Source organism: Narcine bancroftii, chromosome 5 (genome assembly GCF_036971445.1).
Source record: "Narcine bancroftii isolate sNarBan1 chromosome 5, sNarBan1.hap1, whole genome shotgun sequence".
NCBI lineage: Eukaryota > Metazoa > Chordata > Chondrichthyes > Torpediniformes > Narcinidae > Narcine > Narcine bancroftii.
This window is the reverse complement of record NC_091473.1, coordinates 161,998,638-162,011,330: the sequence shown is the minus strand read 5'-3', so window position 1 is coordinate 162,011,330 and position 12,693 is coordinate 161,998,638. Positions and strand designations below refer to the sequence as shown.

General features: G+C 37.4%; 1 protein-coding gene across 3 annotated transcripts in view; it reads left to right on the top strand.

Annotated features, from left to right (window-relative positions):
• The window catches only part of LOC138764116 (protein kinase C delta type-like), a 108,946-nt gene extending 96,653 nt beyond the window's left edge, over positions 1 to 12,293 (top strand). For all 3 annotated transcript variants that reach the window (XM_069939518.1, XM_069939519.1, XM_069939520.1), the window contains 3 exons: positions 7,355 to 7,543; positions 8,161 to 8,289; positions 11,751 to 12,293. In XM_069939518.1, the coding sequence (XP_069795619.1) occupies positions 7,355 to 7,543; positions 8,161 to 8,289; positions 11,751 to 11,906 (474 nt within the window). In that variant the 3' untranslated portion in view covers positions 11,907 to 12,293. The remainder of the gene's footprint in view (positions 1 to 7,354; positions 7,544 to 8,160; positions 8,290 to 11,750) is intronic.
• The last annotated feature ends 400 nt before the right edge of the window (positions 12,294 to 12,693 follow it).

Genomic DNA, 12,693 nt, shown 5'->3' with positions numbered 1-12,693 from the left:
TGAGGAGTCACATGATGGAGTAGTGGCCGGTCAGGGAACTCCAGCCCTCTCCGGAAAAGTTTAAAAAAAAACACACAAAACACAAAGGCACAAAAATAAAAATTAAAACAAAGTGAAAGTAAAGGTGGGAAGAAAATGGCAGCGAATAAAGAAAAGTCGAAAGCAACGGGAAGAAGAGAAGAAGAAAGAACGTCGGAAGAAGAAGGTGAAGGCTGTACCTGTCCGAGGAGGCCCGCCGCGGAGAGAGAAGCCCGCTCCCTAAGGTCAGTTGAAGTCCCGAGCTCGGGACTACAATAATGGCTCGCGGAGCAAAGTAAAAGTGCGCAACCGCGCATCCGCGAGAAGTCGCGCATGCGCTATGCGCATGAAAAAAAACACTGACGGGAGGGGAGACCAGCTGAGGAGTCGATCTCCGCAGCTGAGAATGACAGCTGCAACACAACAACAGGAAGAGAACATAGAAAACAACGAGAACAAGAAAGAAGAGGGTAAAAAGAAAACAAGGAAACAACAGATGACCAACCCAGAGGAAGAAGAAGAAGAACATAGAGAAATGGAAGAAGAAGGGAAAGGCAAGACAATGGATATTTTTTTTTAAAGAATATATGGAATCAGTAAAAGAATGGCAATTACAAGAATTTAGTGAAAAAAGAAGAATTAAAAGTGCAGAAGAAAAAAATGAATAGATTAGAGATGGTCATGTCAGATATAGGAAAAAGAGTGGACAAGGTGGAAGAACGAGAAACAGCCGTAGAAATGGAAGTAGAGGATTTAAAAAAGAAATTAGAAGAATCTAAGAAAAAAGTTAAAGAGACACAAGAACTGTTAGCTCAGAAAATAGATATAATGGAAAATTATAATAGAAGAAATAATATAAAGATAGTGGGCCTTAAGGAAGATGAAGAAGGCAAGAATATGAGAGAATTTATAAAAGATTGGATCCCCAGGGTCCTAGGAAGACCAGAATTACAGGAAGAAATGGAAATAGAAAGGGTACATAGAACATTAGTCCCGAAACCACAGCCACAACAAAAACCAAGATCCATTTGAGTAAAATTCTTAAGATATACAACAAGAGAAAATATATTGGAGAAAGCAATGAAGAAAATAAGAGAAGACAAGAAGCCACTGGAATACAAAGGTCAAAAAAATTTTTTCTATCCAGACATAAGTTTTGAACTCCTGAAGAAGAGAAAGGAGTTTAATACAGCAAAAGCAATCCTATGGAAAAAAGGATAGAAATTTATGCTAAAGTACCCAGCGATACTTAAAATAGTTATTCCAGGGCAGCAAAACAGACTATTCTCGGATCCGGAGGAAGCACGAAAATTTGCAGAACAACTACAAAACAGGCAGAGAGATGAAGACATGTAACGAGAGTAAAATAGTTCGTGGTCATTTTTACTCTCGTTACATGTCTTCATCTCTCTGCCTGTTTTGTACTTGTATATGTATATATATGTGTGTGTGTGTGTGTGTGTGTGTGTGTATGTATATATGTGTGTACATGAGTGTATCTGTATTTAAAGGAAAATATATAGAGTATAGATAAGAATTAATAAGAGAAAGAAAGGGAAGAGAGGAAGTAAGGAGGGAATTAAGAGAGTGACCTTTGTTTTCTATGAAAATTGAAATCTTTTCTGGGGGGGGCTGGGTGGGGAGGAGTTACGGTCACTGCAAATTCAGTTCACGCTTGTGAGTGAATTCACAAATCCAAATGGAGAGGGGAGATGTGGTTGCCCAACAAGGGATAAAGGGCAACTCAGGAAGGGGAGGGGATAGTGGGGTTAAAGAAATTTTAGATAGGAGAATAAGAGAAATGTTGTCTTATAAAGTGTTCAAAACAAGAAAGCAGAAATGGATAAGAAGGAAAGGTGATGAGGAAACGGAAAGGAAAGATAAACAAAGTATGAAATGGCTACGTTGAACTATATGACTTTAAATATTAACGGAATACATAACCAAATCAAAAGGAAGAAACTACTAAATTTACTGAAAAAAGAAAAAATTGATATAGCATTCGTGCAAGAAACACATTTAACTGAAATGGAGCACAAGAAATTAAAGAGAGATTGGGTAGGACATGTAACAGCAGCGTCATATAATTCAAAAGCTAGAGGAATAGCTATATCAGTAAAAATGTACCAATTAAAATAGAAGAGGAAATAATACATCCAGCAGGGAGATATGTAATGATAAAATGTCAGATATATTCGGAATTTTGGAATCTACTCAATGTATATTCACCTAATGAAGAAGATCAAAAGTTTATGCAAGATATTTTTTTGAAGATAGCAGACACGCAAGGGAACATATTAATAGGAGGGGATTTCAACCTGAATTTGGATTCAAATATGGATAAAACTGGGAAAAAAATTAACAGAAAGAACAAAGTAACCAAATTTATAATTAAATCGATGCAGGAAATGCAACTTTTGGATATATGGAGGAAACAACACCCAAAGGAAAAGGAATATTCATATTATTCGGGTAGACATAAAACATACTCAAGAATAGACCTATTCCTGTTATCAGCTCGTATGCAAGACAGAGTAAGAAAAACAGAATATAAAGCTAGAATATTATTGGACCACTCACCCATGATATTGACAATTGAGTTAGAGGACATCCCTCCAAGAATGTATAGATGGAGATTAAACTCCATGCTACTTAAAAGGCAGGATTTTAGAGAATTAATTGAAAGACAAATTAAAATGTACTTTGAAATAAATATGGAATCAGTGAAAGATAAATTTATACTATGGGACGCAATGAAAGCGTTCATCAGAGGGCAAATAATAAGTTATGTAACCAAGATGAAGAAGGACTACAATCAGGAAACAGAGCAGTTGGAAAGGGAAATAGCAAATATAGAAAAAGAAGAGAATTGGCAGATAAAAAAATAAAATATGAAACACTACAAACATATAAGGAGGAGAAGAACATAATGAAGACAAAACAGAAATATTATGAACTAGGAGAAAAAACGCACAAAATTCTAGCATGGCAGCTTAAGACAGAACAAACTAAGAGAATGGTATTGGCATCAAGGAAAAAAGACAAACAAATCACATGTAATCCAACGGAGATTAATGAAAACTTCAGAGAATTCTACGAACAATTATACCAAACTGAAAACGAAGGGAAAGAAGACAAAATAGATGAATTTTTAACTAAAATTGAACTACCAAAATTACAAATAGAGGAACAAAATAAATTAACAGAACCATTTGAAATAGTAGAAATACAAGAGATAATAAAAAAACTACCAAATAATAAAACACCAGGAGAGGATGGATTCCCAATAGAATTCTATAAAACATTTAAAGATTTATTCATTCCTCCCCTCCTAGAAGTAATCAACCAGACTGATAAAACACAAAGCTTACCAGATTCATGCAAAACAGCAATAATTACAGTAATACCAAAGACAGGGAAAGATCCACTCGCACCAGCATCATATAGACCAATATCTTTACTTAACACAGATTATAAGATAATAGCTAAACTATTAGCAAACAGATTAGCCGACTATGTACCAAAAATAGTAAATCTAGACCAAACTGGATCTATTAAAAAAAGATGATATTTGTAAATTTATTAACTTAATTCATGCAGTAGAAGGGAATAAAGCTCCAACAGTAGCAGTTGCTTTAGACGCAGAGAAGGCCTTTGACAGAGTAGAATGGAATTATTTATTCAAAGTATTACAAAAATTCAGTTTACAAGAGGAGTATATTAATTGGATTCTTTCTTTGGCTTGGCTTCGCGGACGAAGATTTATGGAGGGGGTAAAAAGTCCACGTCAGCTGCAGGCTCGTTTGTGGCTGACCAGTCCGATGCGGGACAGGCAGACACGATTGCAGCGGTTGCAAGGGAAAATTGGTTGGTTGGGGTTGGGTGTTGGGTTTTTCCTCCTTTGCCTTTTGTCAGTGAGGTGGGCTCTGCGGTCTTCTTCAAAGGAGGCTGCTGCCCGCCAAACTGTGAGGCGCCAAGATGCACGGTTTGAGGCGTTATCAGCCCACTGGCGGTGGTCAATGTGGCAGGCACCAAGAGATTTCTTTAGGCAGTCCTTGTACCTTTTCTTTGGTGCACCTCTGTCACGGTGGCCAGTGGAGAGCTCGCCATATAATACGATCTTGGGAAGGCGATGGTCCTCCATTCTGGAGACGTGACCCATTCAGATTAATTGGATTAAAGCATTATATAAGGGGCCATTGGCAAAAGTGACAGTAAATGGATATATATCAAAGCAATTTAACTTAAGCAGATCAACAAGGCAGGGATGCCAACTATCACCCTTATTGTTCGCGTTAGCTATAGAACCACTAGCAGAATTGATAAGAACAGAAAATAAAATAAAAGGGATAAAAATAAAAGACAAGGAATATAAAATCAGTTTATTTGAAGATGACGTTATAGTATACTTAACAGAACCAGAAATATCAATAAAAGAATTACATAAGAAATTGAAGGACTATGGAGAAGTGTCGGGTTACAAGATTAACGCAAATAAAAGTGAAGCAATGCCAATGAATAATGTGGATTTCTCAAAATTTAAGAAAGAATCACCATTCAGATGGCAAATGCAACCAATACGATACCGAGGTAAACAAATAAATAAAACCCTCAGCCATCTATATAAACTCAATTATTATCCACTAATGAAAAAATTACAGGACGACTTAGAGCATTGGAAAGACTTACCACTAACACTAATAGGAAGGATAAACTGTATTAAAATGAACATTTTTCCAAGGATACAATACCTATTTCAGGCATTGCCAATACACTTGACGGAGAAATTCTTCAAGGAGTTAAAGAAAATAATAAGGAAATTTTTATGTAAAGGAGGGAAACCGAGGATAGCACTAGATAAATTAACAGAATGGTATAAACAAGGAGGCTTACAACTGCCAAACTTTAAAAATTATTATAGAGCTGCACAATTAAGATACCTATCAGATTTTTATCAAACAAGGGAAAAGCCAGATTGGACTAGATTAGAACTAGATAAAATAGGGGAGAAGATACCCGAACATATATTATATAAATGGGATGAAAAATTGGTACAACGTAGGAATTCTCCAGTATTACATCGTCTGCTCAATATTTGGAAGAAGATTCATGTAGAAAGGAATAAAACAAATTACCAATTACCAAAACTAATACTGACGCAAAATCAGCTAATCCCTTTTACAATAGATAACCTTTCCTTTAGAGAATGAGAGAAAAAAGGGACCAAAAGAATAGAAAATTGCTTTTCAGGAAATAAATTACTATCCTTTGAACAAATGAAGAATAAATATAACTCAAGATACAGTGTTGGCATACTACCAACTGAAATCCTACTTGAAGGACAAATTTGGAAGCAGTCTGAAGTTACCAGAGGGAAGTAATTTTGAATATGTGATTACAGACACAATGATAATCAGAAAATTTATAACAAATATGTATATTAAACTGCAAGAAAAGGAGAATGAGGAAACAAATGGTAAAACTAAACAAAAATGGGAACAAGGTTTAAACATAAAGATAAAGAAGGAAGCATGGGAGAAGTTATGCTCTGGAACTATGAGAAATACAATAAACACAAGGTTACGTATGATACAATCTAACTGGATACACAGGCTATACATTACACTTCAAAAGTTAAATAAATGGGACCCAACAGTATCTGACAGATGTTTTCGCTGTAAAAAGGAAATGGGAACAACAATTCATGCAATTTGGACATGTGAGAAAGTGAAAAAATTTTGGGAAGATCTAAACCAGATATTAAATAAAATCACGAAAAGCAATATACCAAAAAACCCAGAGATCTTCCTCCTAAGTAACATAAAAAACAAAGAATTTGGACTTGATTTGGATGGTGCACAAAAATGTATTATGTCAGCCAGGAAATTAGAAGATAACTTGAGAATACAACAATGGTATATAGAAATGAATAAATGTATTCCACTAGAAAAAATAACATAATTTAAGAAATATTACAATATTTGAACAAATATGGGAGCCATACATGAAACACAATAGAGAAAACCTACCGGGGACATCTACCACCTAAAATGACAGAAGGAGAAGGAAATGAAAAGAATTGACTCAGTGGAACTTCTTGTTTATTTTTATTGAGTGACAACATTGTTTGACAGGTTTAATGTATTTTAGATTCTGAACTTTAAATGAATGGGAGGGGAGGTAGGGAGGGTGGGATGGGAAGAGGGAGGGGGGGTGAAAACGACACTATATATTTGAAAAGAAAAATGTTTATATCTTGATCAATGTGGTTTATAGTGTGAAAAATAAAAAAATTTTAAAAAAACACCTTAGTTATCTTCTCTATGTTTTCAGAATCAGAATTTAATGTCATGAACAAATCATGAAATTTGGTGTTTTGCGGCAGCATTACAGTGAAAACATAGATATTATGAACAATATATATAAAAATGTTTTTAAACATATCCCAGTCCTCTATTTTCCCACTAATTTTTGTTTTCTTGTCTGCCCTTCTCTTTCGCATTGACTTTGGCTTTAACTTCCTCGTCGGCCACAATTGTCTCATTTTCACATATTTCTTTCCTTTGGTACATGCCTGTCCTGAACTCTCCTCATTTCTCACAGAAACTCCCACCATGGCTGATCTGCTGTCTTCCCCATTAGTGGCTTTTCCAATCAACTTTGGCCAGTTCCTCTCTCATGTGACTTGAATTTCCTTCATTCCACTGAAATACCGACACATCGGACTTTAGTCTCTCCCTTTCAAAGTGAACTCAATCATTTTGTGATCTGATCACTCCCTCTGAAGGGATCTGTTACCTTAAGCTCTCTAATCCCCTCTGGTTTATTACACACCACCCAATCCAGAACAGCCGATCCCCTGATGGGCTCATCAACAAGCTGCTCCAAAAATCCATCTCCACCCCGTACGCATTCCACAAACTCTCTCTCCAGAGATCCCGTACAGACCCGATCTTCCCAAATCTACTTTCACGTTAAAATCCCCCATGATTATTGTAACGCTGTCTTTCCGATTTGCCTTCTCTATTTCTAGTTGTATTTTGTAATCCATATCCTGGCTACTGTTTTGGGCCATTAGTGTCCTTTTACCTTTACCATTACTCAATTCAACCCAAAAGGATTCTACCATTCTGATCCATCCCCTCCCCCTCACCACTCTTCTCACTCCACCCATCTTCCCTCCCTCCCACCTTCTCTCTCCTCCCCCATCCTCTCCTGCCACCCACCTCTCCCCACTACCCTCCCCCTCTACCATCTGTCCTCCCCAAACCCTCCCTCTCCTCTCCCCTGCATTTATACCCCACATTCTGCTCCTTGACACCTCTCTCTGTCTTAGATCCTACAAGGTCAGAAGTACAGCTTCTCTGTGGACTGGTGGTCATTTGGGGTGCTGCTGTATGAGATGTTGATCGGCCAGTCCCCCTTCCATGGAGATGACGAGGATGAGCTGTTCGAGTCTATCCGGGTGGACACGCCACACTACCCACGCTGGATCACCAAGGAATCCAAGGACATTCTGGAGAAAGTAGGTCCCAGCTGGGCTTCCCCTACCTGTGACATTCCATGACCTTGTGACCCTCCACAGGTCCCATTGACCCTCACCGCACCTCAGGACCCTCTTCTTCCAGCGACCCTCCCCAGGGACAGGAGGGACACATTTTGGTCTTCCTGTTCCCAGCTAGCTCTCTAGACCACTTTGGATGTTCGCAGTCCTGTCATCTGGACACTGTGCTCAGACATTTCCATGCAGATGACAGGCTAATTTTATTGGATGAGTCTGTGAAGTTCCTTGGGATATTTTATATCGTCGTTTTTAAAAAAATTTAGGCATGCAGCACGAGTCCGTGCCACCCAATTTACACCCCATTAACCTACACCCTGGTATGTTTTGAGCTGTGAGAGAAAATTGGATCCCTTGCAGAAAACCCACACAGACACAGGGAGAACGTACAAACTCCTTACAGACAGCGTGGGATTCATACCCCAGTCTGGTCACGATCGCTGGTGCTGTAAAGGCATTGCGCTAACTGCTACACCAACTGTGCCATTCTTGGCTTTGGAGACCTTTCATCACAACTCAGATGAATGAATAACCCTGCCCCAAAGTTGATGTTATAATCTGCTTGCATTCCAATCTTTCAGCTCTTTGAACGGGACCCACTGAAGAGGCTCGGTGTTTGTGGAAACATCAAACAGCACAACTTCTTCAAAACGGTGAACTGGACAGCGTTAGAGAAGAGGGAAGTGGAGCCTCCTTTCAAACCCAAAGTGGTGCGTTTGTTCAGAAATCTCCCCTTCCACTTCTCCTCCCACTCACTCACTCCCCTCCTGCACCCACCGGTTGCATGGGATTGAATTACAGTAGGTGGAACATTTGGAATAGTGCATTAAGTTTGTCTCACCTTATCCCAGGAGCAACCTACTTGCTTTAGACGAACTTGAGGTGAGAGAGTTCAGAATCAGAATTTACATTCATGAACATATCACAAAATTTGTTGTTTAGTGGCAAATTACAGTCCAAGTATTGTGAATAAATTACATTTCAAATACATAAATACAATAAAACTCCTGGTATCTGGCACTTATGGGGATTGGTGGATACCGAATAAGTGTATTTTCTGGTTGGTTGAGACTTACTCTTACAATGCCTTATACACCTCTATTAAGAATAAACAGTTTAAAAGACAAACAATAACATTATAGATAATTAATCCACCTCCCCCCATCCCCACCCCCAACCAAGTTTACAAATATAGCCTCTGTCTGGGGAGAATCTTACTAAGCAGGGATAAGAAGACAATGTAGGAGAGTCACCCCAACAGCGAGCGGCATGAACCAGCTCTTCATCCTGGGTGACGCCATTGCTGATTCACACAACTTTAGTCAAACAGCTGCCACGAGCAAAGCCTGACCAAGGCGCTCCGTTGGCTGAATATTCACCCCCATCTTCAACAAAGGTTCATGTGTTACTTTAGAGAACATTTATTTTTACAATTTTAAACTTGCGTATTTTTTTGAATATTTTATTTAAATTCAACACATGACAATTAATAAAATAATAAATCACATTATTACAGAGCTGATTTATTTATAAAAGAAAAAAGAAAAAACCCTAAAAAGTCCAACTAATCCCGACCTCCCCAACTACCCCTACTAAAACCCATTATCTAAAATATATAACAGTTATAATATTGAATTGCTTTGGAAGATGCTCAAAGACTCCAAAACATTTTTCCATAATAAAAAAACATTACTCATTTTTAATGGAAGACTTCACTGGTCTGGAGGACTCAAAAGAATTATTTATAATTTTAATCCTATTATTCAAGCATACGGGCTCCAAATGTGTAAAAATACAGAATATTTATCCCTTAAATTGTATGTATTTTTTTTTCTAATTAAATACAGCTTTGAATCTCTGTACACCATCTTCCTAATGTTAATGAAACATCTGATTTCCAAGTAACAGCAATACATTTTCTTGCTATTACCAAAACTAATTTAACAAATTTCAATTGAAAATCTGATAATTTAGGAGTTATATTCTCAAAATTTCCCATCAACAATAATTCAGGATTTAACAGAAAAATAACACCAATAACCCGTCGTAAAATCTTACTAATAGAAATCCAAAAAGGTTTAACCTTTGAACAAGACCATGTAGAATGGATAAAAGTTCCAACATCTTTCCCATTATTTAAGAAAACAGATGAAGATTTTTTTTAAAGTGGGTAAGTTTACCTATTACTTTAATTGGAAGAGTTCAATTGTATTAAAATGAATATCTTTCCGAGAATTCATTATTTATTTCAAACTTTACCCATCTCCATACCTCAAAATTTTTTTCACGATCTAAATAAACAAGATAGCAAATTTCTTTGGAAGGGAAAAATGGCAAGAAAATCATTAGAAAAATTAACATGGATTATATGAATTAGGAGGATTACAGCTTCCTAATTTTAGGAATTATTATAAAGTAGCACAATTAAGATTTCTTGTTTCTTTATTTGGCAAAGTTAAACCATCATGGGTGGAAATCGAATTAAATAAGATCAGAAAAACTATACCTGAGGAATTTATTTATAAATGATAACTGATAGGGATGCTGTACTATTGAAGCATTTACTTAATATTTGGATTAAAATTAAATTAGAAATTGATGGAAATCTTTTGTTGTTAAAAACACCATTGATTCACCCTCTTAATTTTCTCAAAAGATTATCTTTCTTTGAATATTTGGAATAAAGGAATTTCTAAATTAGGAGATTGTTATGACAATAATAGGTTGATGTCATTTGATCATTAAAAAATTAAATATGACATTGCTCGCTATACACTTTTTGTTATTTTCAATTAAGAGCTTATTTAAGAGAGAAATTAGGATCGGAAATGATTTTAAAAGATCCTACAGATTTAGAACTGTTAATTGTTGATGAAATGGCTAAAAAGATTACTTCAATAGAAAAAGCAGCTAAATTAGGTTTGTTTAAGTCAAAGGAAAGATGGAAACAAGATTTGAGTATATCGATAGATCAGCAGGTTTGGCAAGATTTATGTAAAGAAGTTATGTCCACTGCAATTAATGTGAGATATAGATGACTTCATTATAACTTTTTACACCAGTTGTATATTACATCTCAGAAATTGAATAGATGGAAATTGGATACATCGGATCAATGGTTTAGATGTGGAAAGGATATTGGAACTTGTGTAATGTTGACCTGTTATTTTATTCTTATTTATTTTAATTTTTTTAAATTTATTTTTCTCATTTTTTTGCTGGTTACTTGAATTGTTTATCAGCAGTGCAAGAAAAGAGGATAAAGTGAGGTAGGGTCTGTGTTCATTGTCCATTCAGAAATCTAATGGCAGAGGAGAAGAAGCCTTCCTTGTGCTGATGGGTGTTCAGACTCCTGTACCTGATGGTAGTAGTATGAAGAGGGCATGGCCTGGTGGTGAGGGTCCTTGATGTTAGAGGCTGCTTTCTTAAGACACAGCCTCTTGCAGATGTTCTCAACAGGGTAGGGATTGACCTGGGGAAAGATGTAATAGATTGAACCTCTAGTTTTTGGAACTTAGTAGACGGAATAGTGATCTTGTTGAAGAAAGCAGACAGGTAAATATTGCAAATGTTGAATATCTAAAAGAAAATGAAACACTCAGCAGGTTAGGCAGAATCTGTGGAGAGAGAAACAGTTAACATTTCAGGATTGAACTTTGCATTGAAGACCCTCGGTCGGGCACCATGTGTGGAGAGAGACCAGACACCTTTTTTTTCTCTCTCTCTCACACACACAACAAGCAACAGTTTTGGCTGAAACAATTGGATCTCAAGCTCCCATGGTAGGAGAGTCATGGGTAGGAGGGCTCAGTTTCAGGATTGGCATAGTCAGGATATCAAAGATCATGAGAAGGCAGGAGAGTAGTGCTGCGTGGGATTTTTAAAAAATCAGCTCATGATGGAATGGTGGAATGGACTCAATGGCCAAATGGACTGCTTCTGCTCCCATATATTAAAATCCTGTGGTGTTTTTCAAGGCTGTAGTTGATGAATTTTTGGAATCAAGGGAATTTGGGAATCGAGCAGAAGTGAACAAATAACCCATAGATAATAAATGAGAGCAGGAAGACATTCCATATCTGTGAGGAGAATCTCCTTTCTCCTGTTCTCTTGCAGTCACTGCCCCTTTCACTGTCTCTCTGTTCACATATGTTTTTCTCCGTTCTTTCAGAAATCTGCTGGTGATCACAGCAACTTTGACCGTGAGTTTCTCAGCGAGAAGCCCCGGCTCTCTCAGGGAGACAAGAATCTGATTGACTCCATGGATCAGACAGCATTCCTGGGGTTTTCCTACACCAACCAGAATATGGAACACATGATGAAATAGATGCCACAGCAGCCTGTGCCCTCCGGTTAACCTCACAGTGTTCCTGCAAACTTGAATTAAACCAAGGGATGAGAGTTGGGAAGAGTTTCCTGGGCTATCCAGATTTCTGTTAATCCTCTTCATTTCTCATTGCTCGCTTTTGCTGGCCTTTTGGTGAGTTTGCTGATTCTGTCAGGCCATGTAAATGCTTTGCATGCCACCTTCATTGCTGGGTGAAGCTGGGGCTTGGACACTAATCCTGGGTGTGACAGTTCACGAGAAATTCCCTGAAAGTGTTGACAGTAAGACCAAACATTTTAAAACTCTCATCATCTTGTCTTTGTACCAATGTTTTCAATTAAAGTGTACATTATTTAAATTTCCTGATTAAAGGCTAGTTTCCTTTCACGAAGGCGTGTCTTTTGATTACTTGTCAGTTTACAGTTTGAACATTGCAGTGTATTTCTATGCTGTAGAGTTCTACTGTTCTATTTGAATTTTTAAGAAGGATTATACCAGTGGTTCTCAACCTTCCCTTCCCACCCACATACCACCTTAAGCAATCCTTTACTAATCACAGAGCACCTATGGCATCGGGATTACTTAAAGTGGTATGCGAGTTGAGAGAAAAAGGTTAAGAACCATTGCTTTAAACAGCCTGTTAAAAGAGCCAATGGTGTTTGCAAGTAAAATCTTCCAACCACAGTCCTGTGCCCAAGATGGTAATGCTCGTGTTTGGCAGTGGCCATGAGGGGTTGTAGACTCTGGTGAGCAGTGGACCAGCACAGGGCAACAGTAACGGGGAGAA